Source organism: Lepisosteus oculatus, chromosome 3 (genome assembly GCF_040954835.1).
Source record: "Lepisosteus oculatus isolate fLepOcu1 chromosome 3, fLepOcu1.hap2, whole genome shotgun sequence".
NCBI lineage: Eukaryota > Metazoa > Chordata > Actinopteri > Semionotiformes > Lepisosteidae > Lepisosteus > Lepisosteus oculatus.
The window spans coordinates 63,966,621-63,992,894 of record NC_090698.1 but is presented as its reverse complement, the minus strand read 5'-3'; the positions used below and the strand labels follow the sequence as shown (position 1 = coordinate 63,992,894).

General features: G+C 38.6%; 1 protein-coding gene and 1 long non-coding RNA gene across 6 annotated transcripts in view; one reads left to right on the top strand and one right to left on the bottom strand.

Annotated features, from left to right (window-relative positions):
* shoc1 (shortage in chiasmata 1) overlaps nucleotides 1–26,274 on the bottom strand; it is a 46,282-nt gene that overhangs the window by 2,477 nt on the left and 17,531 nt on the right. For all 3 annotated transcript variants that reach the window (XM_015362589.2, XM_069187354.1, XM_069187355.1), the window contains exons 9-27: nucleotides 25,345–25,461; nucleotides 20,828–20,957; nucleotides 19,713–19,807; nucleotides 18,683–18,925; nucleotides 18,196–18,225; nucleotides 16,896–17,321; nucleotides 15,383–15,481; nucleotides 14,108–14,284; nucleotides 13,339–13,446; nucleotides 9,222–9,412; nucleotides 8,163–8,235; nucleotides 7,754–7,820; nucleotides 7,061–7,251; nucleotides 6,258–6,369; nucleotides 5,817–5,928; nucleotides 5,028–5,149; nucleotides 3,779–3,872; nucleotides 1,707–1,838; nucleotides 776–925 (exon numbers count right to left, since the gene is read on the bottom strand). In XM_015362589.2, the coding sequence (XP_015218075.2) occupies nucleotides 776–925; nucleotides 1,707–1,838; nucleotides 3,779–3,872; nucleotides 5,028–5,149; nucleotides 5,817–5,928; nucleotides 6,258–6,369; nucleotides 7,061–7,251; nucleotides 7,754–7,820; nucleotides 8,163–8,235; nucleotides 9,222–9,412; nucleotides 13,339–13,446; nucleotides 14,108–14,284; nucleotides 15,383–15,481; nucleotides 16,896–17,321; nucleotides 18,196–18,225; nucleotides 18,683–18,925; nucleotides 19,713–19,807; nucleotides 20,828–20,957; nucleotides 25,345–25,461 (2,669 nt within the window). The remainder of the gene's footprint in view (nucleotides 1–775; nucleotides 926–1,706; nucleotides 1,839–3,778; nucleotides 3,873–5,027; nucleotides 5,150–5,816; nucleotides 5,929–6,257; nucleotides 6,370–7,060; nucleotides 7,252–7,753; nucleotides 7,821–8,162; nucleotides 8,236–9,221; nucleotides 9,413–13,338; nucleotides 13,447–14,107; nucleotides 14,285–15,382; nucleotides 15,482–16,895; nucleotides 17,322–18,195; nucleotides 18,226–18,682; nucleotides 18,926–19,712; nucleotides 19,808–20,827; nucleotides 20,958–25,344; nucleotides 25,462–26,274) is intronic.
* LOC107079338 (uncharacterized) lies at nucleotides 919–7,216 on the top strand. 3 transcript variants are annotated; one of them, XR_001480296.2, is made up of 5 exons: nucleotides 919–1,066; nucleotides 1,826–1,934; nucleotides 3,451–3,536; nucleotides 3,806–3,887; nucleotides 7,132–7,216. It is a non-coding gene; the product is annotated as an uncharacterized lncRNA (long non-coding RNA). The 3 variants fall into 3 exon arrangements; XR_001480295.2 differs by lacking the exon at nucleotides 3,451–3,536 and adding an exon at nucleotides 3,091–3,202; XR_011189101.1 differs by lacking the exon at nucleotides 3,451–3,536.

The following is a 26,274-nucleotide window of genomic DNA, read 5'->3' as shown; positions in this document are numbered from 1 at the left end:
TCCCTTGCTGATTGCGCGCTCATCATTATTATTTTTCCTATTGTCTTTTCGAAGCGGCACTCCCTTACGTTGAACAACAAGAGGAGGCAACTACTACTGATGGCATGTTACTAAGACGCTGGCTGTTGTTTTAGTATTGCAGTAGATTAATAAACCAGATTTCATACTTATACTGCGCTTCTGTTAATCTATGATTTGCCTACTCAGTTTCTGTATTATCCAACATTTTCAATTATCGGACATACTATCAGTCCCGTTTAGGTCGGATAATAGCGACTGTATTATATTTCATATTTTATTCATATTATTATTCACTGCTACTATGTGAGACATGGGAAAAAGTTTAAATTCCAGGTTACCCTTATCAACAGGAGCCACTGCATTAATATTCTCTTCTTGAACAGCAGGAAGCTCAGCCAGAATGTGGCCCCACTTCACAAACACCTACTATAGTAATGGAATCTAGTATGTTCCTTTTCATAAAAATAATCATAGGAAGTCAAAATTAACAAGGGCTCGACTTTCCACACGCCTGATGGACAAAATATTCAAAAAGCTAAACACAGTGGCTATACTGATTGTAGCATCAACAATAAACAGATTGATTAGAAAATATCTAGTTACAAAATCAGTTCTGCCCCCCAAAAAGTCATTAATGTGACTGTCAATAAACGTGGATACAAGCATGAACGCAGCAGTAAGGTGGGTAAATGGTAATGGAACAGATTAAGCAGCTATCCTTTTGTGGAGCTGTGACCATATGAAATTACTGTACCTTGATGACCTTGTGGGGCACTTCTGGGAGCAGCTCCTGCAGCTCAGTGAAAGAGGCCCCCAGGAGCCAGTCTAAGGATGGGGCCTTTCTCAGCATGAGTTGCGCCACCAGTGGGTTGATGCAGGGAAACGCCAGTAAGCTACTCTCAGCCTGCAAGTAAGCACAGAGAGGTCCCTGACTGTGCATCAACCTTCTTTTCCGCAGTGCAGCATGCAGAGGAAAATACCTGCTCCCAGGAATCAGAGAACATACCATACCACATGTCGGACCATTCCCAGTATTTTGGGCAAGGTAGGCAACTCTTATGGAATATATCATTCTTGAATATTCTGGTAGAGCAATGTATACACAGTGTATCAGGAAAGTCACTTTGTAAACTTTACATACAGTAATTTGTCCACTTCAAATACTGTAGCAAAAATGTGTCCTACGGTCCAGTGAAATCCTGTATACATACAAGCGCTTCCAGGATGCTGCACTGAATCAATGTGACCACCATCTGTGTTCACGTTGACTTGGGTTCACTCTTTGATGAACACTAGTCAGTTCAGAGCCTTCTGGTGCTGCTGTTGTTAATGGCAATTTATTCCCTATAGTGTTATTTACATTTTGAACCATATTATTGCTCTTTTGTGCCTCCTCAGTTGTTATTATACCCTTCCAATGAACTAAAAAAAACTTTACTGGTGTAGTGAATTTGAATCAGCGCCCAATATCAGCTTTAGTTCATCTATGTCCTGTTCAGGAATACTGTGGCATTTGACATATTTTCTTTAAAATATGCTGTTACATTCCAAGTATTGGTTATATTCCATAAATGGGTGTTCAACTGATTGGAGATGGATTTGCCTATCATTATCTAAGTTTAAATGAATGAGGGGACTCAGATAGTTAGAAATATGAGCATTTCCAGCAAAATATTGTCATTCACCTCCGTGGGCACAACAGAAAGCCAAGACCTGTCTAGCCATTTCAGCGGGTCTATCTCGGATGACATCAGGGTGTGACTGGCTATCTGGCAAATCAGCATAGCTGTCTTTTCAACTCCAGGTGCAATCAGTACCTGAAAGGACACAAATCTCCAGTAAAACACCTGCTGCTGTTGTGATTTCACATGAAGCCACTGAAAGGATACAGACATTCGGGAGGAAGTCAAAAGGTAATCTTGCACTTCTCTTTTCTTACATTTAAACACCAGCCTGCTGAGTGCCTTTTTCGTGCATCTTTTTTAGCTCCATTCCCTTCACCCTATCTTCACACTCTGAACAGCCTCCCTGGCTCATTCCTCACAAGTGAGAAAAGTTTTGACGTTCTTAAGCTTAAGACCAGGGTTGTCATTTCCTCAGCTGGGCGAGTTAACGCCAAATTGAAGTAATAAATAAGTTATCTCTTAATATTTGCTGTGTTGTGGTAATTTGACCGAACATCTGAACTAAAATTAGAAGCTTACCACAATGTATGGAATAATGCTTCATATTAACAGAAAACATTTCAAAAGCAGATAAAAGCATTTTTTAAATAATTAGCCACTCTCTGCTACTTCAGACCTGCTTGATTATGCCATAAGTTAAAGAGGACAGAATGTCTGACTAAAAATCAGCATTCAAAACGTCAGCATTCCAGAAGATAATGTGAGTGACTCACAGTTTCTGTGCATCTCTGCAAATTCAGAAATTTTGGCTGGAAATTTGTTTGGCCAGACTGCAGAAACTTACCAGATGCTTAATTTGGAAGCCTGAAGACTTTCCTGCCTTCAAAAATGCACTGGATTAGTTCAACAAATATGTAAATAAAAGTGCAACAGATAGTTAAAGCTAATAGAGAATAATAAGAATTATGAGGGGAAGAGAGTATTAGTTTACAGGGAACTGTAGATGTTTAAGCTGTTCAACTTAAGTCTGTTCTTTGTTGTTGTTTTCATCCCTTTTCCTTTAGTTTCCCAATCAGACATCTTTTGCAATGGTACTGTTCTTACGCGGAATTGTTGTCATGCTCTGTTGATTGCTGTCTGCGTATTTATGATATATAAATCATTGAAAAAGAATGAAATAACAGTAAATTCAGCATTCAATAGCACCACTTCAGTTCAACAGTGCTGTCACACTGAGATGTTTCTTTGATGTGTGTCCAATTCTTACTTTCAACGTCACAGAATGCAAGTGAAAAAAAGACTGCCAACACCTGTGGTTTGAAAAGCACTTTCATTTTTGAACCCACAGATCTGTTGGCACGAAGCTACATTTTCCGACTGCATCTTAGAAATGTGCTTTTCCTGCCAACAGTCACTCCCACTTTTAATATTTTTTTGGTCTTAGGAAGAGATCTATTATCTTAGCCATGGATATTTCACTGAGGTGCTTTACATAGAACAATACATCAGTCTGGACTGCAGGAAGATAAAGACCAGAATCTTCTATTCAAAATCCAGTAAGAATCAAAATCATTCCCCTCACAATACAAGCATCAGCAAAGATGCCACAAGTTCTGGAAGTGTGTACAATTATAAACTGGCCTTTAACTGTGGAATTAAGCAAAGGGTTCCAACTTTGGTCCTCTGGGCCTTGAATCCAGCAGGTGTTTTTTGTTATTTTAAAGCATTACCAGCTTAAGGTTCCGGAGAAGGAATAATGTGATGCAACCAAACAATAACAGGTTCAATTTTATCCTTCTTCCAGGCGAAGGACCATTTATAACTTAAAGAGACACGGAAATCCTGCTGAATTCCAAACCCCAAATTACATACAGCATGAACGAAATCCTGGTATGTACAAACACATAATATGCAATTACTTTCTTATGAGCGTTTACATTCTCATAAAAAAAACATTCAGTTTGATGAAGCAAAGTGCACACCATATCCAGAAATGCTCTTTCCAAAACATCAGTTCCAATGGAATTTTCTGTCCAAAGCAATCACAACACATATTTCAGCTGCCATGAAAATGTCCACTGACCCGCAGTATTGTTTAGAAACATGTGCAAGATAGGAGATGAAAGTCTAACCTTGATCTCCAAATCCTCTGTCTTCAGCCCAAACAGTACGACAGCGGCATAGATCAGCACCAGGTTGTTGAAGACCTCTGTGGTGAAACTGTACCTGGAGAGAACACAGGTGGGCACTATTGCATTCCTCTTCCCAAGTGCATTACTGAACACACCTCACTGCCCTCAACTGCAGATATGCAAAGGACTTCACTAACTGGGTAAGTCCAGTGATCTTCCAATGAAAGGAAACAGCCTTTATTATACTTTCAAAACATTGTTTGTTGACGCTGTACAGATGAGACGTTGCAGACTGTTAAAGCTATTCAGAATGTGTTTAGGGTTAAAAGCTTAAAAATAGAACAATACTGTCTGTCTGCTCTGAAAATGTTAAACAGTGATGACACATTCTCACAATACTCTAGACTCATACATAAATACTACTGAGTTTCCGATATAAAGCGTTAACTATTATGAAAAAAATATTTTCCATAATAATAATTATACATTTAAATAGCATTTTTCATCCCAAAGGATCACAAAGCAATTAACACATACAAGTGGACCCACTTAATCTGCCTCTGAAGTGCTCATCCTCTTGGGTGATATATGGCAGCACTGCTACTCTACCGATCAAGTGAGAAAGTGAATTAAGAGTGAACTTTGGGAAGGCCTAATTGTAGAAGCTCACAGTGAGGCTCTTACAAACAGTGCAATGGGATCTTTAATGGTCAAGTTGTAAGGACAGTGGTTTAAGGTCTCATTCTAAGGATGGGAGCTCTGATAGCACAGTGCGGTGACAGGGGACTTGATTTACAATTTCCTGTCCAGGGGGAAGAGTGCCACCTACTGGTCCACCTGTGCCACTTCCAGGAGCAACCTAACTTTCCTTATTGGTACCTTCCTAATAGTGACAAGGCCCAGCCTTGCTTAGATCGAGAGCAGGGTCGAGACCAGGCTACAAGGTGGTAACATCGCCAAACACCAAACAACCATAAATACTATACAACTAGAATGTTAATGCTGTACACCTAAATATACTAAAAACTAAACTACATTCGTTTTTTAGATCAGATCCTTGCAAGGCAAAAAGTGAATTTTACAATTACAAGCTGAGAATCCATGTGAATTTTAAAAATACTGCACTTTACTCAGACTAAATTGAAATCATACTCTAGAGTCACAGGCTATCCAGGTAGAAATGAGTGAAAATAAAACCCAAAGGCAGATAGCCTTCCTCCGGTAGCACATGCATGGGCACAGTACTCACTCTGAGTCCAGGCCATGTGAAGAGTAGAAAAGAAGCCAGCAGCAGCTGTACTGCAGAGACAGGGCCATCAGTCTCAAGACAATGTGGTCAGAGGCTTTGTCCATCTTCAGCTCCCCAATGTCCTAACAACAGAATGCCCACACACATCGACAGCAGACACAGGACTTTCAATCCCATCTGTGCATCTTCATCAGCTAGGCACCAGTTCCCTTCTTTACTGACAAAATCATACACAAGGGAAAGAACTCAGCTTTTCCTAATTTAGCACTCCCTGAAACAAGGGCCTAAAACCCTAAAGCCTCGTCCAATAAAGCTTCGGTCCAGTCATTCTTATAAGTCATCTTCAATCCTTTACCTTTTAACAGTTAGGAACACTTGTTCCTCGCACCCGAAGAAGGCTCCACAGCCCCAATGTTGTTTTCTTTCTTCTCTTTTCAGTATGGAATAAAACTATTACTTATTCCTTTGCATCATAGAATCATATATAAAAAGCAGTATAATCCAAATCTATAGGATTCTTCATGCACGATTAGTAAACTGCATCTGTTCCCTTCAAAATAGTAAATTAAAAAAAAACAACAAAACCACAGTATTTTAGGCAGCTCTATTGCAGTCATATTCTTTTGCTAGTTTAGAGGGACTTAAATAACCCCTCCTCCAGCAGGCAAAGGGAATTGATCAATAGAAATGATTTATTTCCTTCACCGTTCATTGGTTTTTCGAGTATAATTTGCACTAACAGTGCAATATCATATGATTGTGAATTAAATTAACAAATGCTTCAGTCACCTGAATGACAAGTGCGGTGCGTTCATCAACTGTAATCACTGTGTATTGATGAGGCCCTCCAAACATCTGCAGTGACTGCACAAAGCTTCTCTCCACAACAGTGATATTGTATCTGGAGGTACAGCAAATATGGTTTAAAATGGAAATACAAGGAAGGAAATTTTAACTCATTAAATTAGCAGACTAACATGCCACTCTCTCTGTTGCATTCGAGGACTTCCTTTTGTAAACCAACCAAAGGGATTTAAAAATCACTCGTGAATCATAAATGTTAAAAGATCATCCTTGGTAACAATCACGCACAGAGTGTAACCACCTGATTTAGAAGTGAAGCCCTCCAGACACAATGTGACAAGCAGGTGGACACTGACCTGCGGTGCAGTGACCTGGCAGATCTACAGTACATCACAGAAACCGGGACAGGTGAGCAATCTGACTGACCTGGACTCCAGGGTTTGCAGCAGCTCTGGGGAGTCTGAAAGCCCCTCGGTGGTCAGCAACACAACAGGAACCCCGAGATCCAGCAGCAGGGAGGACGAGCCATTTTGGGACACTTTTCATGGGGTGCCGCACACAGAGAAATAAATGACACTGTACTTATGTGACAGCTCATTGTCACTGAGATGAGCAAGTGAGAAGGACACTTTCTACATCTGCATTCCCAGCTGTCTTCCTAGTCTTTCTAGGCCAGGGCTTGTTGGACCATTTATGGCATCACGAGGACATCTTGTTAGAAGATTACAGCTCAGACTACCTGGCTACGTGCCTCAGGGACACTAGCTACAGCACATCCTTTTTCATTTTTTTTCTTACAAAGCTCTCTTTGAAAGCAAACTTCCAAACATGAAAAACAAACTTACAAAGACAACGACTCACGTCTCTCTCTCTTTCTCAGAGTAAACAAATATGTTTAAATTGACACATTTGTTATTTTAAGCCTGGTTGGATTAAATCGATTTTGTAGATACAGTTATGGTATGGGATTATACCATTATACATTTTCTAGTAATTTTGCTGTGAATGTGGAGGTTTATAGAAAGGTGGAGTTTTTTTAAAAAATTTTAATCTAAGTTCAAAAGCATATCACCAATAAAAAACAATCATACATTTTTACAGAGATTGAAATCAAAATGCAGATGACTTGTGTGGACATTATTAGATCTGTGTATTCAGGAAATGTTCGTGTCAAAGCCACTGAAAACCAGTCTGTGACAGGATCAGCCATTTTTCCTGCCTGGTTGTACCTGCATTTGTAGAGACGGTGCTGGGAATTTGAATTTTCAAAGCCATGTGACTGATGTTCTTCTCTCTGCAGAGTGCAGTCCAGCCTGAGTGGTCCATGTAGTCATACTCCACCACCAGGGAGAACTGCTGCCAGGGGAAATCAGCGTGGATGTGCTGACTGCAGGCTACCACACATGAACTTTGCTGGAGACTGACATCCAAACAGCCAGAATGTTAAAAAAAATCTCACAAATGTTTTAGACAGTACATTCTGACTTCATGAGCTGCAGCTCTGCTTACTTATGGAAATTAAAGTGATGCTGATTCTTTGGATATATTGCATGTACACTAACACAATATATACCAGTAGCCTCTTGAGGCAAAGACTGTCACTGAATTGGCACCACAGGATTAAGGTTCTGGAAATTCCCCAGTGTGGTGAAGGCTGCACTCATATGATTGAAGAATAATGTCTACCAAGGACTTTGTCAGACCAAAGCAGGTCCACCTGACGTAACATTAAAGAAATCAGACTCAGCTTGATGGCAAGACATGCGCATGAAATCTGACACTTTAGATGTTATTTAAAGAAACCAGAGAAGGTAGTACATTAGATGAATCCCTTAATATTGGATTTTTTTATAAATTAACTAGAAAACCATAGTATGCAGTAAGAACACTACTGAAACCCTCAGGCCCATGAAAAAACTGACCAGTTCAGCACAACTCTGCAGTTCAGCCTGCTTTTTTCTTCAGGAAACACAGCTGCAGCGGAGAGACCTGAGTTCCAGAAAAACAACGATGAAAATATTCAGGATGCTTAATCATAGGACAGACCACAAAATTGTTTCAGGGATGAATCAGCTAGTTGTGGTTACACTGTGCATATGCCCACAGAAAAGCACAAAAATAGAGTTCCAGCAAGTACCCACCCATAGCAAATGTTTTTTTTTTCAAATTCTGTAAAAACAAGTGTATCTTTTCTCTTCTAGGCACATTTGCAATATACACTATAAGTGAAATGTGTCTCATAAAAGTCCTATTAAAACTAAAGGTAACATTAGAAAAATATGCAAGCATTTACTTGGTTGAAATATTAAGGCTATGAGCTGTTTTATTTACCTTTCACTTTATTGAGATTTTTAATAAGTAGAGCCCTCACACAATCTGAATCCATCCTTATAATGACAAGAACCTGTGGGGAGGAAGCAAATTAAACCACTCTTACTAATGCCTTTCCAGGCTCCTAATTTAATAGTACATGCAGACTTTCAGCAATATAAGACATTGTATTTAGCAAAAGTATAACAAAATCATTATGGGGCCCTACTGTATATGCTTTTTAGACAATGTCAACTTTTCTTTTCTTTATTGTTCAAAATGAGTGTATTTTTTGTACTAATGTGTACTTTTTTCAAAATCTGAGTGATAGAAAAGGTTACATAAAGTGATGGCTATCTGGCAAAAGTGACATCCTGTAAGTAACATTCTCTATAAACAGCCTTTTATGAATGTCTGCCATGATCATTTTACCATAGGATTCAGACGTTGAAAACATAATAAACACCGTAAAACCATGGTAAAGGTGCACACATCCTATGATAATCCTATGAATTTACCAAGACAAGATTTCATAAGGGACATAACACAGCAGCTTCAGGATCCTCCAAAGTGTTGAAACATTACCTTCAAGGTGTGAATGCGATGTGTGTCCCCTGCAAACAATGTGCTATTGAATGTAAGAGCTCATACAGTAGGAGAGAATTCTGACCTTTACCCTGACAATATAACACATATCATGCAAAGAACAGAGGACTGACATAATTAGACTTACTGTCTTCATCGCTAAACACCTAACATGACCTCTTCAAAATGCAGAACTGGGAATGCCTAGATGAAACCATCTGCTGACCTACTCCAACAGCTTTCAATTTTAATTTTACTGTACACTCCCCAAGCAGGAAATGTGCCAGGTTATTTTCAGAAGTAACGTGGACCTGTTTAAGACTGATTTTGTGACAGAATGTGGCATGTCAGGAACATGTGACAGTAAACATTCATCAGTTTACTATTACCCTGTTGTGTTCCACAGGCAGCAGTCGAAACACCCTTTCATTCTGCTGCTTGTTTGTTAAAAGGCTTTCGCTCACTAGACGTGGGATAAGAGTAATGGAATCCTACTTTGGGGCTTTGGTTCGGAGAGCTGTTTCTCTGTATCCATGCCAGCGTCTGCTGCTGGAGTTCTGCTATTTTGGGGTTAGCTTCCTCTTTCTTCTGGCTGATGTACTGCACCACACGCAGCCTCGACCAGATTTCATCCAAGCAGGTCCCAAGGGTGCTTACATACGTTTCCTTGGCATGTACTAGGTAGTCTGTAGTGAACACAAACAAAGGAAGGCAATCTGGAGAATGCATGCACCTGAAATCCAAATCTGAGCAGTACAGTGCCGTCTGGCCAATGGCTTGCAGGTTCTACAATACCTCCTAAAGGCATGTGATGTGAATGTCCAATTTCCTGTTTGCTCAACCGAGTTAAAATTAGAAATGCCAAACTGGCATTTTGCTCAACAAACAATACAGAACAAGAAGAGCAACAAGTCAATGTATGGTAATATGCTAAAACATTTGACAAAAGGAGCAGAAATTCACAGAGAATAGTGTATATTACAATGTTACATACATTTCTAACAATTATTTATGACATTGGATACACTGACGATGTTTGCAAAGGATTTCTACATTTTGAATACCAAAAGGATATTAAACCAATGTGAAAGTTATGGTACTTTACTAGATTGAACTTAAAAAAGTTCCTTCAGACTGCCTTGAAAATAAACGAAACACTGCAGTTCAGACAGGTAAGAGTTATGTTAAATGTTCTGATGTCCCCACCTGCTGGAATAAAGGCGCAACTTCTATTTGAAAAAAATCACTCAATGTGTGCAGGAGCTTAATCAGAATCAGATAATCAGAAGAGCTGGGTATGCTATTGGTAATTATTTTTTTATCTTTTAAATGATAGATTTATTGAACACCTGACTTGACAGGCTGTAGCAAAACATCCAAAGGACCTCAAGATCACACGGCCCAGATCATTAAGCAGGTACAACACGTTCCTTTTTTTACGCATTTTACAGAGGATGAAGCATTCATTCTGACAGGTCTGCAAAATGATGTTGCCATTGCTCATTGACACAGACCAAATCAAGAAACAATACTGCCCCTCGTAGGCTTCACCAGCAACATCTTTGTAATAGATGTCTACATAATCCGGGAAATTGCTAAAAATCTCTTTATCAACTAGGGCTCACTGCATGGCCTGTCTACAAAACCCAGACTACCTGCTACTCAATACCCTGAATGTTTGCTCTGTTTTGCTATTGCTGAGCCTATATATAAGATAAGATCACTTTATTAGCTGTATACAATTTCTTGCATTAGGAATTTGTCTTTTCGCATACCCCAGCTTGCTCTCCCTGAGACACAGACAGGGAGAGAAGCTTGGGGTCAGAGCGCAGTGTCAGCCATTGTACAGCACCCCTGGAGCAGTTGGGGTTAAGGGCCTTGCTCAGGGGCTCAACGGAGTAGGATTCCTCTACCAGCCACAGGCACAGATCCTTAGCCACAGTGCCAACGCTCCGCCCAATATATATTTGTATTTGCATACAGTATATATTTGTCTATGAATTTGCCTTGTAACAGCAAAGGCAGTCTTTGTGGGAACTGTGTTAACCCGAGGAGATTTCACCTGAAAGATACAGTAGTATTTTAAAATTAGACCACTTGATGGATGTAGACAATTTATATGCACAACAACTGAGTTTTCTCAGGGAGGCAGACAGGTCTATGAAAGTACTGCAGTAGCGGCTGACATGCCACCAGAGGCCACCAAATAGGGCCTCAAAGAAATGAAATATAGTTCACTTAAGTGTAATTACAAATTGTATAATTCATTGTAATGTACATTCGTTCAATTAGTGTGTTTGCCATATATAAGGGTGTATCTTATTAGTTTGAGTTTGATGTAGTTTTTGTTACAGTAAGTCGATCATTACTATTGTGAAGTAAGTTTAAGTTTTGATGTTTTATTTTGAAACAAAAGCCAAGAAGCCTCCTGGATGTTAAAAGATAGGCCTATTCTGTTTCATGCGCCCACATCCCTGGAGCCATTCCTATTGGGCAGGGATCTGTGCCATTAGTAATTTAGGGCTTGTGCATGTAGTTTTTCTTTTTTGTGAGCTTCAAATCCCAAATAACAACACACAGATGGAGTTTAGCTTTACCTTTTAAATAGCATGTAGTTCTTTTTTTGTTTATGTTTATTTTAACATCAGGGTTTTTATAGATTGTTCTGGTCTGTAAACATTTTAAGAAAAGGCTTTTTAAACATGTTGATCAAGACACTCGTTAAAAGATTTTTTTTTTCAGTAAATCAATGCACCAAAACTAAATGTGAATATATGGTGCATGCTGGCCCTACATACAAACAGGCACAGAGACATCAATCAACCTAATCACGATTAGTTTTAGGTGGTGACAGCACACACTGCAAAAACTCATGTGAAAACAGGGCAAAATCCAAAATGCAGAGCAGGGTCAAACCCAGGGCCAAATAACTGTGAGACAGCAACCTAACAACACCAGACCATCTTGCCACCAAGACAAAGGACACAGGCACAGAGAACTTTGGAATATATACAGTAGATAGGGTTATGTCAAAATTGTAAAGTACACTAGTAAGTTCTCATTTAGAATACTGTGTACAATTCTAATCACAATTTGATCCAAAAAAGATATTGTTGGTCTAGAGTGAGAGTCAGAGAGGAGAGACTAGATACATTCTTGAGCCTGAATGAGTGTCTCACCTGACAGGTTGTAGTTTTGAACAGAGAAGACTAAACGAGCACCAGACACAAGGATTCTAACTGCACAAAGGCACTGAGAAAGTTAAAGGATGTGTTCAGAACCAACAGTGGGAAAAAAAAACTAGGGGACTAGGGGTTGTCAGTTTTAAATGAAAACTGACAAGAGTTTTACAACAAGGGTTGTGGGGGTCTTGAACAAGCCACCCATCCATGTTGTGGAAGCTGATTTCCTGGTTTCTTTTAAGACATTGCTAGATGAAATCCTTGGATCAATTAGCTACTAAAAAAACAACAAACCAAATGGCCCCTCTCATTTATGGCATTTCATGTGTTCTTAAAATTGAACAAATAGACCTACATGCTATGAAAAATAAAATATTATTTCTGCCAGGGGGAATGCTGTCTGACGCGTGCTGTCTGACTTTTGACTGTACCCAGCTGGTGTGTGAGTGGAAGAGGCTTGTGTAAGAGACACAAGGAATCCCCTCCGCATGACTCAGCTGCATCAGTCCTTCAGGGCCTCCTTGTGATTCAGTGCGTCAGAAACCTCAGCAGCCAGGCAAACCGTGATCTGATCTAGAATCACCCGACACTAAGCCATGCGAGGGAGCATGTGTGAGATTCATATGATCTAAAACATCATGTGGGGAACACTTCACTCTTTAGGACACGTTTGATTCTAACAGATCAGTCTCTGAAATAGCAGCCATAAATGCAATTCATCTGTCAAACAGGATATTTCTGTGCTACATTACAGGGGACACATTAACCCCTTCAAAACCTTTAAATCTTAAAGGTATGTTAAAGCAGTACAAATGTTGCATTTTTAACTTTTCATGAACGTTCTGCAAGCTGACTTCTTTTAGTTATTGTTTCTCAAATTACCATTTTTGCTCAAATTCTCAATGTGGACACACCACAGAAGCAATTCACTGGAACTAGAAGGTTAGCCCAAAATCTGCTCACAAGCAGCATGATTTTAATTAGCAAATAAATAACAACCGGGTTGCAAAGAGAAGATTACTTATAATTTAGATTTCACACATTTTAAACAAAACGTTTCTAAGTATTCACTTACTGAATCTTTCACATTTTTCTTTACGTTGTGAAATAACTTAAGGCATAAGTGTTGAGACTAAAATAACTTTGAGACCTAATTCGCATTTTTTTTTTTAGCAGCCTTAGGAGTCACACTTGAACTGGCACTGTAGCATGAAGGTGCCGCACAGCTCTTGGGTCCAGATTGTGGTTCTGGATTGGAATTAATTCTGTGTGAAGATGTTCTCCCTGTGTCCATATGGATTTTTAATCACATGCTCTCTCTCTTTTCTCTCGCCTCCCATGCATATACTGGCTACTGTAGGTTAACTGATGTCTATAAATTATGCAGGGGACTGTTCTCCCTCAGATTACACATCATTTCTATTACTGACCCACAGCTGTGTTGAGATCACACATGAGCAGAAGGTCTCTCACAGTCACCAGCAAGTGTACCAGAGCAGCCTGCTTGTACAGGGACACATCCGTCTCGCTGGGTTCACCTACAAGACAGACATCTCTGTCATCCTTCGCCATCACTTACAAACTGAACTACATTTCCCCTGCCTTTTGTGCTTATGGAAAATTAAATCATAATCAGAAAAGTGTTCTATTTAAGCATTAAGCTTTTGACTAAAACTATTTTTTTTAAATGCGTATACATTATTAAATACTTTTACCTGGCACTGTACATCCAAATATTACACTGTACTTTTATCATCAAGGCCTCTTTCAAAAGAAAAATAATTCTACCTCAAGTTAATTTTAAGACGGTTCTTCTTATAATTGCATTACTGATTGCTTGCATATCTTCACAAGTTAGGTTCTATTCTTATGATTTACATGTTTGTTTCCAGACAGGAAACAGTATTAATTGTATCACAATGGTTTGCTAAACAGTTGCAAAAGTACTTAGGGTGCAGAGTTAAATTCTCTGAATAGGCCTTTTCTGTACTATAGGCAGGAGTTTATTTGTACTTAATGCCTCTCTACTCTACAGTATGTAACTGGCTAAGTTACAGAGCACTGTGGTAGTGTCCAATTAACAGAGTTAAAGATGCAAAATTCAAACATAAACATGAAGTGTTTTTATAATTCTTGTGCATTCTGAAATTAAAAAAACATGAATACCATATTTAAAGATACACTCTCAGTAACCATAACCTTGTTTTAGGCTGCTGTTGAGCACTTTCTCCTGCTGCTTCAGAAAGAAGCGTGTTTGGTCAGAAGTCAGAGTGGAAAAACTGCCACGGGCAGCTGTACACATGCCCAGTTCTTTAGCACTGGAGATGAAAGTTGAGGCCACATCTTGAAGCTGACAATACGCCTGACACTGGCTCTCTACAGGCACAGAAAGAAGGTGACAATGTGAATTTGTACAATGAAGGAAGGTCACAATACTTTTACAAGGGTGAGCCATGCTGGTTTGACTCCAGATACACTATCCCGTGACTGATCATAGATTGCAATAGCCAGAGATGAACCACTTAGTAAGACAACATATTAATGAATTGGCTGGAATTATTTTTATTAACAAAAGATTATTGCAAGTTTAGCCATGACATACTTTTCTCCAATGTATTAATTAAAAAATGATATAAATAATATTTTTGTGATTACATTATGATGTTATACATTTTAACATATGCAAGAAGTCATACTGTATAAAGTGCTCTTTTATACTTAACAAAAAAATAACCTTTTAGATTTATAGATATGTAGACTAACCAACAATGTAAATAACAAGACACATCTGACAATGAATCAACAAGATTTAATTGGTAAATGTGATAGATAATCTACTAAAACACTTCATATTTGCTTCTCATGTATAGTTTACTTTGAGTTGTCATCAAGATTTTGAAGATTCTATTCAATGAAAATTAAATTGCAAAATCACAAGCTTGGTTTATACTCACCCAAAATAAACTGTTAATAACAGCCAAAGTTGTTCATAACAAACTTAGAAGAATCATGTCTAAGATGTCTCAGATAAATAAGGTAAACATACTGATTATTATTTGGATTTAGGATGTGATAATAATATCTGCGATACACAATAAAACAGTACACTTTACTCATATGAGCCAGTGTGCACAATGCAGTTTATCTTTTTCATGTTGAAAAAAGTAAAGTATTTATTATTAATGCTACTGATTCAACTATTAATCCCCTCTAACATATACAGTAAAACACCTATCTGATACACTTTTTTATTTTTGTTTCTTGCTCTGTAACATTATTTTTTTAACTACTTCCTTAGACCAGAGCATGGATTTGAGATTACTGTCATGATAAAAGGTGAAAATTCTTCACAAACTCTGAAGGGCCTAATTGAAACAAACCCAAGTGTTTAATTTTGCCATTAATTACAATTACATCAATAAAAAATTCAGACTGAAATTAAAATTCCTCTGTCTTTTTGTTCAAATAAGACACCTGATGCTTGGATTTCGATCACCGCACTGTGTCTGGTTTTCTCATCACTGCTTGAATCTGCTGGTGCAGCACAGAGAGGCTTCACCTCCACTTTGGGTGCTGAAAGACAGACATCCTACAGCTTAATAATAATAATTGCTTACACTTATATAGCGCTTTTCTGGACACTCCACTGGACTCCCCTCCACCACCACCAATGTGCAGCTGGATGATGTGACGGCAGCCATAGTGCGCCAGAACGCTCCCCACACACCAGCTATCAGTGGGGAGTAGAGCAGAGTCAATTCATAGAGGGGGATTATTAGGAGGCCATGATTGGTAAGGGCCAATGGGAAATTTGGCCAGGACACCGGGGTTACACCCCTACTCTTTTCGAGAGACACCCTGGGATTTTTAATGACCACAGAGTCAGGACCTCGGTTTTACGTCTCATCTGAAGGACAGCGCCTGTTTACAGTATAGTGTCCCCGTCACTATACTGGGGCATTAAGACCCACATGGACTGCAGGGTGAGCGCCCCCTGCTGTCCCCACTAACACCTCTTCCAGCAGCAACCTTTGTTTTTCCCAGGAGGTCTCCCATCCAGGTACTGACCAGGCTCACACCTGCTTAGCTTCAGTGGGTTGCCAGTTGTGAGTTGCAGGGTGATATGGCTGCTGGCTGCTTAAGCCTCTACTGCATGGCTGTGATAGGTGCCTCTGCCGCACCCTTTGCAGTAGATGTACAAACATCTCATCTCCTCAGGCCTGAACGATAAGACCTCATCCACAAGTAACTGAGCGTAATACACAAACACTAAATATATGATCAGATAACCGTACATAAACCCTTTTTAAAAGAACCCACTGATGATGCCTATCATATCCTGAACAAAATGGATAACACCATGAGAATTACTCATATGGACAACACCTGTCCCGTTTATATTAAAACCACATCACAACTTTCAAAAGTGAGTCTTTTATAAAATATCTTACTAATTGGTTAGCTCAAATAAGTTTTCTCATATAAACTGGAAATGAATCCCATTAACTGTGATTTACATCAAATAACATCTTTATCCCTGATGAATAAATGGAAAAAAAATCCTGATCAACTGCTAATTAATGATATAATACTGTACTTAGCAGGCAGACAACACTTTAGGACAACTTTCATGGTACTGATGTAGATTCAGAAGTACAACAAAATAACTTGGAGACTGATCTTGATTTACAGCATGTAATTTTCTGTTTAGTTTTTCTAGAATCATTTGCAAGTAATCACAAAAGCAAGCATGTCCATGAGCTCATGGTTTTCTACTAAATTGCACAAATACTTCCTGTAAAGAAATGAAATCAAGAAAGAACAAAGTTAGGCATTACACTCATGAAACGTTAGTTGCTAAAAAAGGAAGAGATTCACATCCCTCCCTTGTACTTAATTTCATTCGAAAGCCCTGTGGCCTTCTCACATTGCCCATTCTCTTTCTCTTTGGATGTTGCTCTTTTCTTCTTATTCTCGTTCCACATACCTGTGTTGTTCTGGCTTTTGCACTGTGTGCTGTGCACAGCAGAAGTCCCTTCAGGCAACTGCTTGGACCTCAGCATTATAAAGGTTGCAAGAGGATCCAAATTCTCCTGTTGTGATTTTGAGGCCGTTCCACTGTTGCAAGAGTTTTTTGCATCCTTAGAGAAGAATTTATGGTCACCTGTATGCTGTGCATATGCACAATGATCACTATTGCTTTCTTGTAAGGATAAAGCCATTTTGCTTGGCTCACACCTTTCTGATGATGCAAGTTCTCTTTTTTGACTTGGCTTATCAATTGCTGCCTCAGTGATTGATACTTTTAGGGTTCGTCCTTTGTCTTTCTCAGGTGTCATGTGCTTCTGATTCGAGTCTTTCAAAATGGACCTGACTTTCGTTTCACTGTGTGTGACAGCAGCCACAGGGCATTCTGAAACTGTGACAAGAGAATTAATTTAAAAAGTTTGTCCAAGTTATTCAAAACACATACACTTCCTTGCAAAACTACAAAACTCAGACCCTTGTTTTCACATTTTGTTGCTTTAAAGCTCGCAATTACAACATTTTGAAGTTGCAGTTAATATTTGTTATACATAACCTACTCCACACATTCAAAACAAAAAAGAAAGAAGTATACAGATAATATAAATAAAAAGGAAAAGGTCATGCCTGCAAAAGTCATAACTTTTGTTGTAACAAACCTACTGTCGATTTCTCTAGTTGCACCAAATGTTTTCTAACAAGCCACACAATTAGCTCAGTGACCCCAGCGTGCAGTGGTTCACTCCATACTTCAACCATAAAGACTGAGAGCTGTCAAAAGAACTTAGGGGAAAAGTTATATAAAAGCACAGATCAGGAAAAGGGTAGAAATGCATTTCAAAGACCCCTAGTATCTCTTTGAGCATGATGAGGTTGATCATTAAGAAGTGGAAAGCACCCAAATACTGCTTAGATCAGAATGCCACTCCAAACTGAGGAAACTAGTTAAAGAAATTAGACAATGAGACCAATGATGACTTTGAAAGACAGCGCACAGTGGGTGAGATCGGAGAATAATAAGTCAATAATCCAAAGGTCAATAAAATACCAGTGACTCCACAAAGAGGGCTTATACATAACAGAAACCATCCCAAATTATGCAGCGGATTTGCAACAAAGCACCTAAGTGTATTAGGTATTATTTAAAAGCATCCGTATTGTCAAAAACAGGCCTATATTGAAGTATATAAGTATATATTGAGTATATAATACAAATAATATTATATAATATAATACAACACTAAGAAACATGCAATCCTCACCTGTCTCATTGCTACAGTCCTTTAAAATATCTACCAAAAAACAAATACACAAATTGTTAAGTAAAGTTGTTAAAAATAAAACTTCAATTCAAAGGAAGATGTTGCTAATAACCTATATATACTGATAGTGTTACTTACAGTATACGATTATGATACAGGTTTGACAAATTAATATCAGTTATTATGAGACAAACACAGGCCATGTTAAGAATTAAAACAGAAAAATATCTACAGTATGAGAATCTCATTGGGTTAAAAAGTTAATATCTACAAACAAAATAGTAACATTTATCAAGTACAATATATGCACAAGTTCTATCATTCAGAAAGAAAGAAAATCAGTTTTGCAACAGTTTACAATTCTGTTTTTCCTGTGAAATCTGATGTAAACATTAGCAGCACAGGTCTAATTAATGAAGAGTTGCATTTTGCAGCTACACAGACAACAAAAACTGAAGTCAAATCTCTAGTCTAGGTTTTGACTTACTGTCTATTTCTATCATGGATAATAAGGAGAAATCTTCGCTTGTTGATGTTGACTTCTCCGTTGTATCATATGAAGTGGTGCCCAGATTCTCCACAAATCTTGACTGGCCCACATTCAAAGTGAGTTGTTTATGATCATCTCTTCTTAGTTCCTCATTAATGGAGCAGTCTGTCTCATCTGCTATTAGCCCAAAGGTTTCTGCAGCAATCCGGTACTGTAGTTCTGGCTCAGGAGTCTGTGGTTCTTGAAACATGAAACGTGCTCTAAAATATAGCATGTTACATGTACTCATGCAAAGCAGTGAATGTCACTAGATGTTTAACTGTACAATTGAACTGAAATGCCTGAGAGACATCACATCTGTGCAATATATATTACATATGAATGAGGTTGGACACAGAGCTCAAAGACATGATTTAAGATGCCACATTTTAGTAAAAAACTACTCAAGCTTCATCACTAGCAGAACAGAAGTTTCTGTGAAGGATGAACATAAATAACTAACTTGACAACTTTTGAGGGGAGGCTAATCCTATCAATCAAATCTATCAATAGTGTCTAACATATCATTTCTAAATTATATTATGGGAACAATGACAGCACTCACAAAAGCTAATGGTGTTTGAGTCTCTCTTATTACAGCATTTAGTTTGATCAATATCAGCCTGTACAGGTAGAAAACCACAGCCTTGATTATACATTAACTTAAAAATGCGCAGATAACTTTTTTATTCACATTAAGTCACAAACCCATTTTCTCATTCTGAGTTACTAGCAGACAAAATTGTGAAAAAAAAAGTTACGAAGTGCAAGGAATCTCTTATGAGTATAAGATTTCTCTTGTGTTTAATGATATCTTATGTTTTAAACATGAAGGTGGAATATGAGAAAATCACTCTAAAGTAGTATTGGTCTGCCTGCACTTGCCATCACAGGAAAATTTGCCGAGATACCGAGATACTCTTTGACAGTTAAAGCTCTGAGCTCAGTGGCCTCTATCTGCATCTCAGTCTTGCTGATGTCTGATTACCTGCCAGAAGGAGCCCTATGAGAGAAGAGATATGTTTCTCTGCCTGCCACAGCACTCCTTCTATCCCCTCTCTGTCACTGTCCGAAATCAGGTGACTGAAACACAACACAACACAAGCCTTTGCTTACACCACAAACACATCTCAAATGAAATAACTCTTCCTGTGCAGCTCTCTCCGACTGTGCTGTCTCTGCACCTTTATCGATGGTATAACTACTCATGGCTGCAGCACAGTAGAGTACATCCCAAAGCTTGCAGGAACATTGTGTCTGCTACTATAGGAGAAAATGCAGCAGGCAAAGACTTGGCCAATGCAACCAAGGAGGTCCTCAGAAAAAAAGTTAAAAATTGCAGCATACCGATTGAGTATGTATTTTACAGCCTGAAGAAAAAACTGAGTTTACAACACCTCAGGAATGAGCAAGCAACTAAAGAGGTGTGGAAAAGCTTCTGAAGTGATTACACAAAGAGTTTATAGAGCTCATTTTGTGGCAGACTTCAGGCAGTTATTGCCAAAAAGGAAAATACAGTACAACCAAACACAGACTTTTACACTATGGAACGTACTGAAGGTGAATGTGGCCCTAATACATATGATCATGTGAGTTCACAGAGTTAAACTCCCAGTGTTCTAATATGGTAAAATGCATGCATGCAATTAATAAAAACAAGCACGTATCATATGTTTCACAATAATATCATCACATATATAAACTGTTTGACCGTGAGGCAAAACCAACAGTTTTGATGGTGCTGTCCCGATACTTTTGAAGGGTGCTGGATATCAAAGATGATACTATAATGCTGATTTTTGAGTTTTTACTGTTGACTTTTTTGAGTAAACAAAATTAAATCCATTGAACACTATGACCTTGCTTCACAGATATAAGATGTTTCTTTTTTTTGCAGCAGTGAATGACAACAACACACAAGGAGAAACATCAAGAAAATCACAAAAAAGAGGGGTGTTTTTTTCCAAGAGGAAGCTTGGAAATTTGGAAGGGAATGACTGCAAAAGTAAACTAATGAATGGTGCTAGCTGGTTATGGGTGGCTCATACAGTATACAGGCTGCTCCTACCCTATTACTGAGAGCTAAGTGGGAGCACTCCTTACTGTCTATAGATTGGGGACAGCTGCTCTGCTGTGAGCTCCCTGCAGGACCCTCGGGCTGCAGGCTGGGGGGTCTGGCACACGGGTGAAAGAGGAGGGTCTGTTTCCATCTGTGTGTACAGCCTGGAGCGCACTGAAAAGACAGCGCATTGTCGGCGACACTCACCTGTTACAGTTTTAACAACATCAGACTGGAACCTTAAGATGACATTCAAGCCCCTTCAATGAACCGATCAATATATCAACCACTAACGAATAGCAAAAGATCGCCTGACAACGAGAAGCAGTTCGTCATTATAAAACACACATTGTACACACATTAAGGTCCTGTAAGATTCCCCTTCTTACCAAAGACTTGTTTCGCTTCAAAATGAAGAAATCCTTAAAACACAAACTCTCAGTTTCTCACTTCCTACAAAACAAATAGCAAGCGGGAAAGAAATGCAATATTTTATTCGAAATACATTTGCCTTTGCTAACCCCTTTGAATCGGCAAAAATAACCTACATAACTTAAAGCTCAAATATGGGTCAAGTCCTCAGGATACCTAATGAACAGGACAGTGTTTCTTCAGTAAGAATGATCAGAGGATTGTGTAATTAAATGGTTATAAGATTATATGATATATGGTTATACCAGCACTGGTTATTGGCCCATAATGCTGTGATACCCCTTACCTTAGTAGTGTATCAAATATTATACTGTACAGTTGCCCAAAAAAATCACAGCATACAAATTGAACAAGTTGAACAGAATAAATATTTACAAGGAATAAATTAATACCGGATACACATTTACTAAACGAGATATCCGAACAGAAAATAACTCAGTCAAAAGAAACCTTGATGTATTCTTTATCGTGTTTTCTGCACTGAGTAACACATCGATTCTTTTTTTTTTGTTCTTTACACATTGTTGGTTTTGTAACTGCAGAATGCTGTGGAACAGACAGGAGTTTTAGAGTTTAATGAGGAGTTTTCCTCATTATTATGTGGCATCTTATAATTAACCAGTATCTGCAATTTTGATTACTTAAAAGACTAAAATCTGTTTTGTTTTGGTAGCTTGATTGGAATGATTAGCAGGTGAGTGTGTGGTAAATGTTATCTATTGAATTTGTTAGGCACTTATCCATGAGTGTCCTGACCAAGCCTGTAGTTCTGGTTTTCAGAAACAAACTCACATCAAGAAGAGAATGTAAATAAACCAGTTATTTTACAAGCTCAGTCCTGCAGAGCGCGTTGCAGACAACAATGAGGAACTGCATTACTAAGTCTGTGTACCTGGAAAACACTGTGCTAACCATCGCAGGGCAGACACAGACACAAAGACACAGACACTCACATCTAGGGACAATTTTCCCAGAAGCATATGATAAATATGTCTACAAATATTATTTGGATTGTGGGAGGAACCCATGCAAACACAGGGAGAACATACAAACTCTACACAGAGAGCAACCCAGTTCCAGAATCGAACACAATGCCTCTGCACTATGAGGCACCAATCCTAAACCATTGCACCAACTTGCCGCCCTGTGCTACTAAGTTTTATTTATATTTTGCTAGATCTGTCCCATTCCTAATATACAGTATTTCACATGAAGATCTGCACATATACAGTACGCACATCAAATTCACCAAGGAGAGATGGGTTGTTAAATTGCTTTTACACACAAACACGACTCCAGACTATTTACTGGAGTTTCACCCAGTTCTTAAGAGAAAGTGCATTTCCTTCACTTTAAATTGAATATACATGAACAAATACAGTTCTAACAGAAATCACAGCAACAAAACTGGAACTAGATTTACTTAAACATAAATCCTCATATCTCCTCATTTTCAATATTCTTAGAATTTCCCGTTTAGAACAAAAGGCAACAGTGTAACAGGATCATGAGATAAAAAATGCAGTTCCTCGTTTCTTTTTTTGTTCTGGTAAGCGGTAGTTTTCACCTTCATTTGCAGTTGTAACTGTCCGCTTTCAACCATTTAATTCACATGTGCTTATTTCATATAGAATATTTTATATATATATAGTTCTTCAAAACTTGAGTTTAAGATGCTGCATGCATCCATGTCTGCTGTCTGTACAGTCACATACTATGCTGTGTGTGCGGGACAGAGTATGTAGGGGGCAGAAGGACAAGGGCCACTCTGCTCATAGTTCAATACATATGAACGCGAGAAACGTTACAAACAAGAAGAGGCCATTGGGCCCAAATAGCTTCTTTGGTTCCTAGCAGCTAATTAATCTGAGAAACTCATCCACCTGTTTCAGAGCCACCAGACACCAGAGCATCAGCCTCAATAACGTGGCTGGGTAGTTTGTTCCCTTTGCTTTAAAGTGTGTTTTAAAGTGTGTCTCCTGTTCTAAGTATAGAATGTAGTTTGCACTTGTGTCTTCTGCTTCGTGTTTCACAGCTGATCCCGAATAATTTCACTTCATTCACTCTGCCAATGGCTTTGAGTATTCTGAATATTTCATCAGATCCCCACATTTTCCTCTCTGTTCAGCACTTAAAAGATTCAGTTCTTTCTTCCTGTCTTTGTGGGTCATTCTTTTAAGCATGGGAATGTAAATAGGTGTTTTCCTTTGGACCAGTTCCAGAGCAGCAATTTCGTGTTACATGGTGACCGAAACTGCACACCATAATGTAATTGAGCTCTTACCGATGCAAAGCTATACACTGAACCGTTATTCTGTTTGTCTTTATAATGGCATTTCCACGCTGAAGATCAGTGTTTGCTGTTTTCTATTTAGAGTTTATGTTACTGTAACCTGCATGTCAGCACTGCACTTGAACCTGCTGCAGCCACAGATATGATTTCCAGGGTTCACCAGTAGGTGGCCGTCTTCAATAATCTATATCATAAACCACAGCACTGGTAGAAATCAAAGCTGCTAGTGAACCTGAAAGAAGAATCTACTTCCCGAATACCGTATTATGATTTAGTATGAAAAATCATTAAATTTAAAAAGCTGGTCTTTAGATATTGAAAGATGTTTAGTGATAATATACACATTTTAATCTTAACTGTATACTGTAACTTTTAATTTTGTGTCATTTTTATTCTTTACTGCCCTACATCTGGTGTATACAATTTTTAATCCTGTTATGGTTGCAATGGTTCTCACTTCTGTATTCCTTAGTCTACCATGCATTCTCTTGTTGACTGAGAGCAAAACGTAGTTTTGAAACACCAAAAAAAAACCACTAGCAGGCCCTGAATATGTGCAGATAAAGGTTGATAAAGGCTGAACCACATCCTGCTGTGAAGAGTCTATAATGTTTGGCTGCTTGAGGTTATTCTGTTAGAACACTCTGTTGTTGTACATGACAGAAGTAAGCTTTTGATTGGGAAAATTTGTTTAGAACTGGACAGCTGACATCTGGAGAAGGCTCCACAGCCAAATCTTGTGTCTCATTTCTCTTTTTAGCATAGAATAAACTAGTTCCTTTGCATTCTAATCAAAGGGAAGGGTTGGGTTAAGCTGTGGAAGCATGTTTGGTATTGTTGTTACCCCAAAAAGCATATAATTATTTCTGATCTAGACATCTGGGGGCAAGTATTTCATAGTTTATACAAAGTTCCAAAGCTACTCTTAGTTTAATGAAGTTTGGTCATCTTACAATATTATAATATACTGTATATACCTGAAAATATTACAATATGTTACCATAAAGACAAAACTTTCATACTTGTTTTTCTTTGGAGCATCATAGTTCCACAACTCTGCATGGTCTGTATCAGAGGAAGCTAGCAAAACTGCTGAAGTACTAGTGAATGACAGATGGGAATATCACCTGTTTTTTTTGTCTTTGCCGTTTTTCCACTGTTTTTACAGGATACTGTGGTCATGCTCTAAATTGTGCAGAGATCCTACTTACACAGAAAAAAGTGAAAAAAGTAAGTGATCTGAGTACAAACATCTCGGATCAGAAAATATCACGAAACATTTTGTTTTCTTTCAAACAAAGGAGGTGTGTGGTTAATCTGGCTGGCTTTCGTGCCAACGCTGCGAAGAAAACAAGAATGATCACCATGTCAACAAAACACTGACCACTGGGTAGAAACTTTACGCTGTTCCGAGAAGCCTTATCGACAGACTGTGGAAAGACATGCCTATGCATTTAAGCTGTTGAAATATCTGATCTACAGGATCATGACACGATCTGCGCATTTGCACAGATATTAAGATTGAGATTGAGATATTTGTGCACCTTCATATGCTTTAATTTCATGCATCTGTAATTATTTTTCTGGTGGCGGTATGGAACTACCAACTGACTTCAAACTTGTTTTCATGAACGCTCAGTGAAGAGGGTTAATTTATATGCCGCTGAAGATTTGCACAAGGCAGGATCATTTGCCTGCCTTGAGAGAACCACTTTGAACAACAGTTCTATGACAAATGACTGTTTTCTTAACCAAATGTATACTTAAAATGTTTAGTAATTTTAAACTCTAAACAAAACAAGGCGTTATCTGAAGCTGAGAGAATAGATCCCATACCTGGTGTGGTGTCGCCCAGCGTGCTCACAGTACTTTCCATGAAAACCACAGAGTCAGCCCCACTGGATCTGTCATACTCCGATACCTCTAAGGCACTTCTGAATTCAGCACTTTCATCTAATAAAAATATAAACAAATAAAGGAAGGAATGTCATCAAATGTACAATATAAGGATCCGAGTGTCAATCAGTGAATCTGTGAATACATCATTAACACTCTTAAGAAGATGATTTTCTACATTTTGTTTTCACTCTGGGGCAAAAGTTTCTCTATTTTTTCAGAAAGGGGCTGAGAACTGAAGTTTTCTTTTACTGAACAAATGAATCAGTTGTCATTCAGGTGAGCAATCCCCAGTATCCTCCATTCCATGTTCTACAATTTTTCTTCAGTATTTCACTCAACAGTAGCGAATCAGTATTTAAAATTTCCATATAAATAAAAAATGAAATTATTTTTTTTCTCATGTCCTCATAAATAAACAAGCTGCCATATTATTTGGCAACCAGTTTTACCTTCACAGCACAGCTCAGCCTAGTGTTTTAACTGCATTCTGGTTCTTAGTGTCTTTCGTTTTAAACGGTTAGCATTGCTGCCTTGCAGCACTGGGGCCCTGGGATCAGTTCTGGACCTGGGGTGCTGTCTGCATGGAGTTTGCATGTTCTCCCCCAGTTTGAGCGGGTTTCCCCTGGCTGCTGGTGTGAACGAGGGAGTGTCTGTGTCTGTTTGTGCACCGTGAAGGACTGGCATCCTATCCAGAGAGTATCCCACCTTGTGCCTGATGCTTGCTGGGTTAGGCTCCAGCTTCCCTTGCAACTCTGTACTGGATAAAGTGACTAGAAAATGGATGAATGGTAAATTCAGTGACTGCTAAGGTTTATGATACCCGAAAGACCGTACATGGGCATCAAGCAAGACTATTCCTAAAGGTCT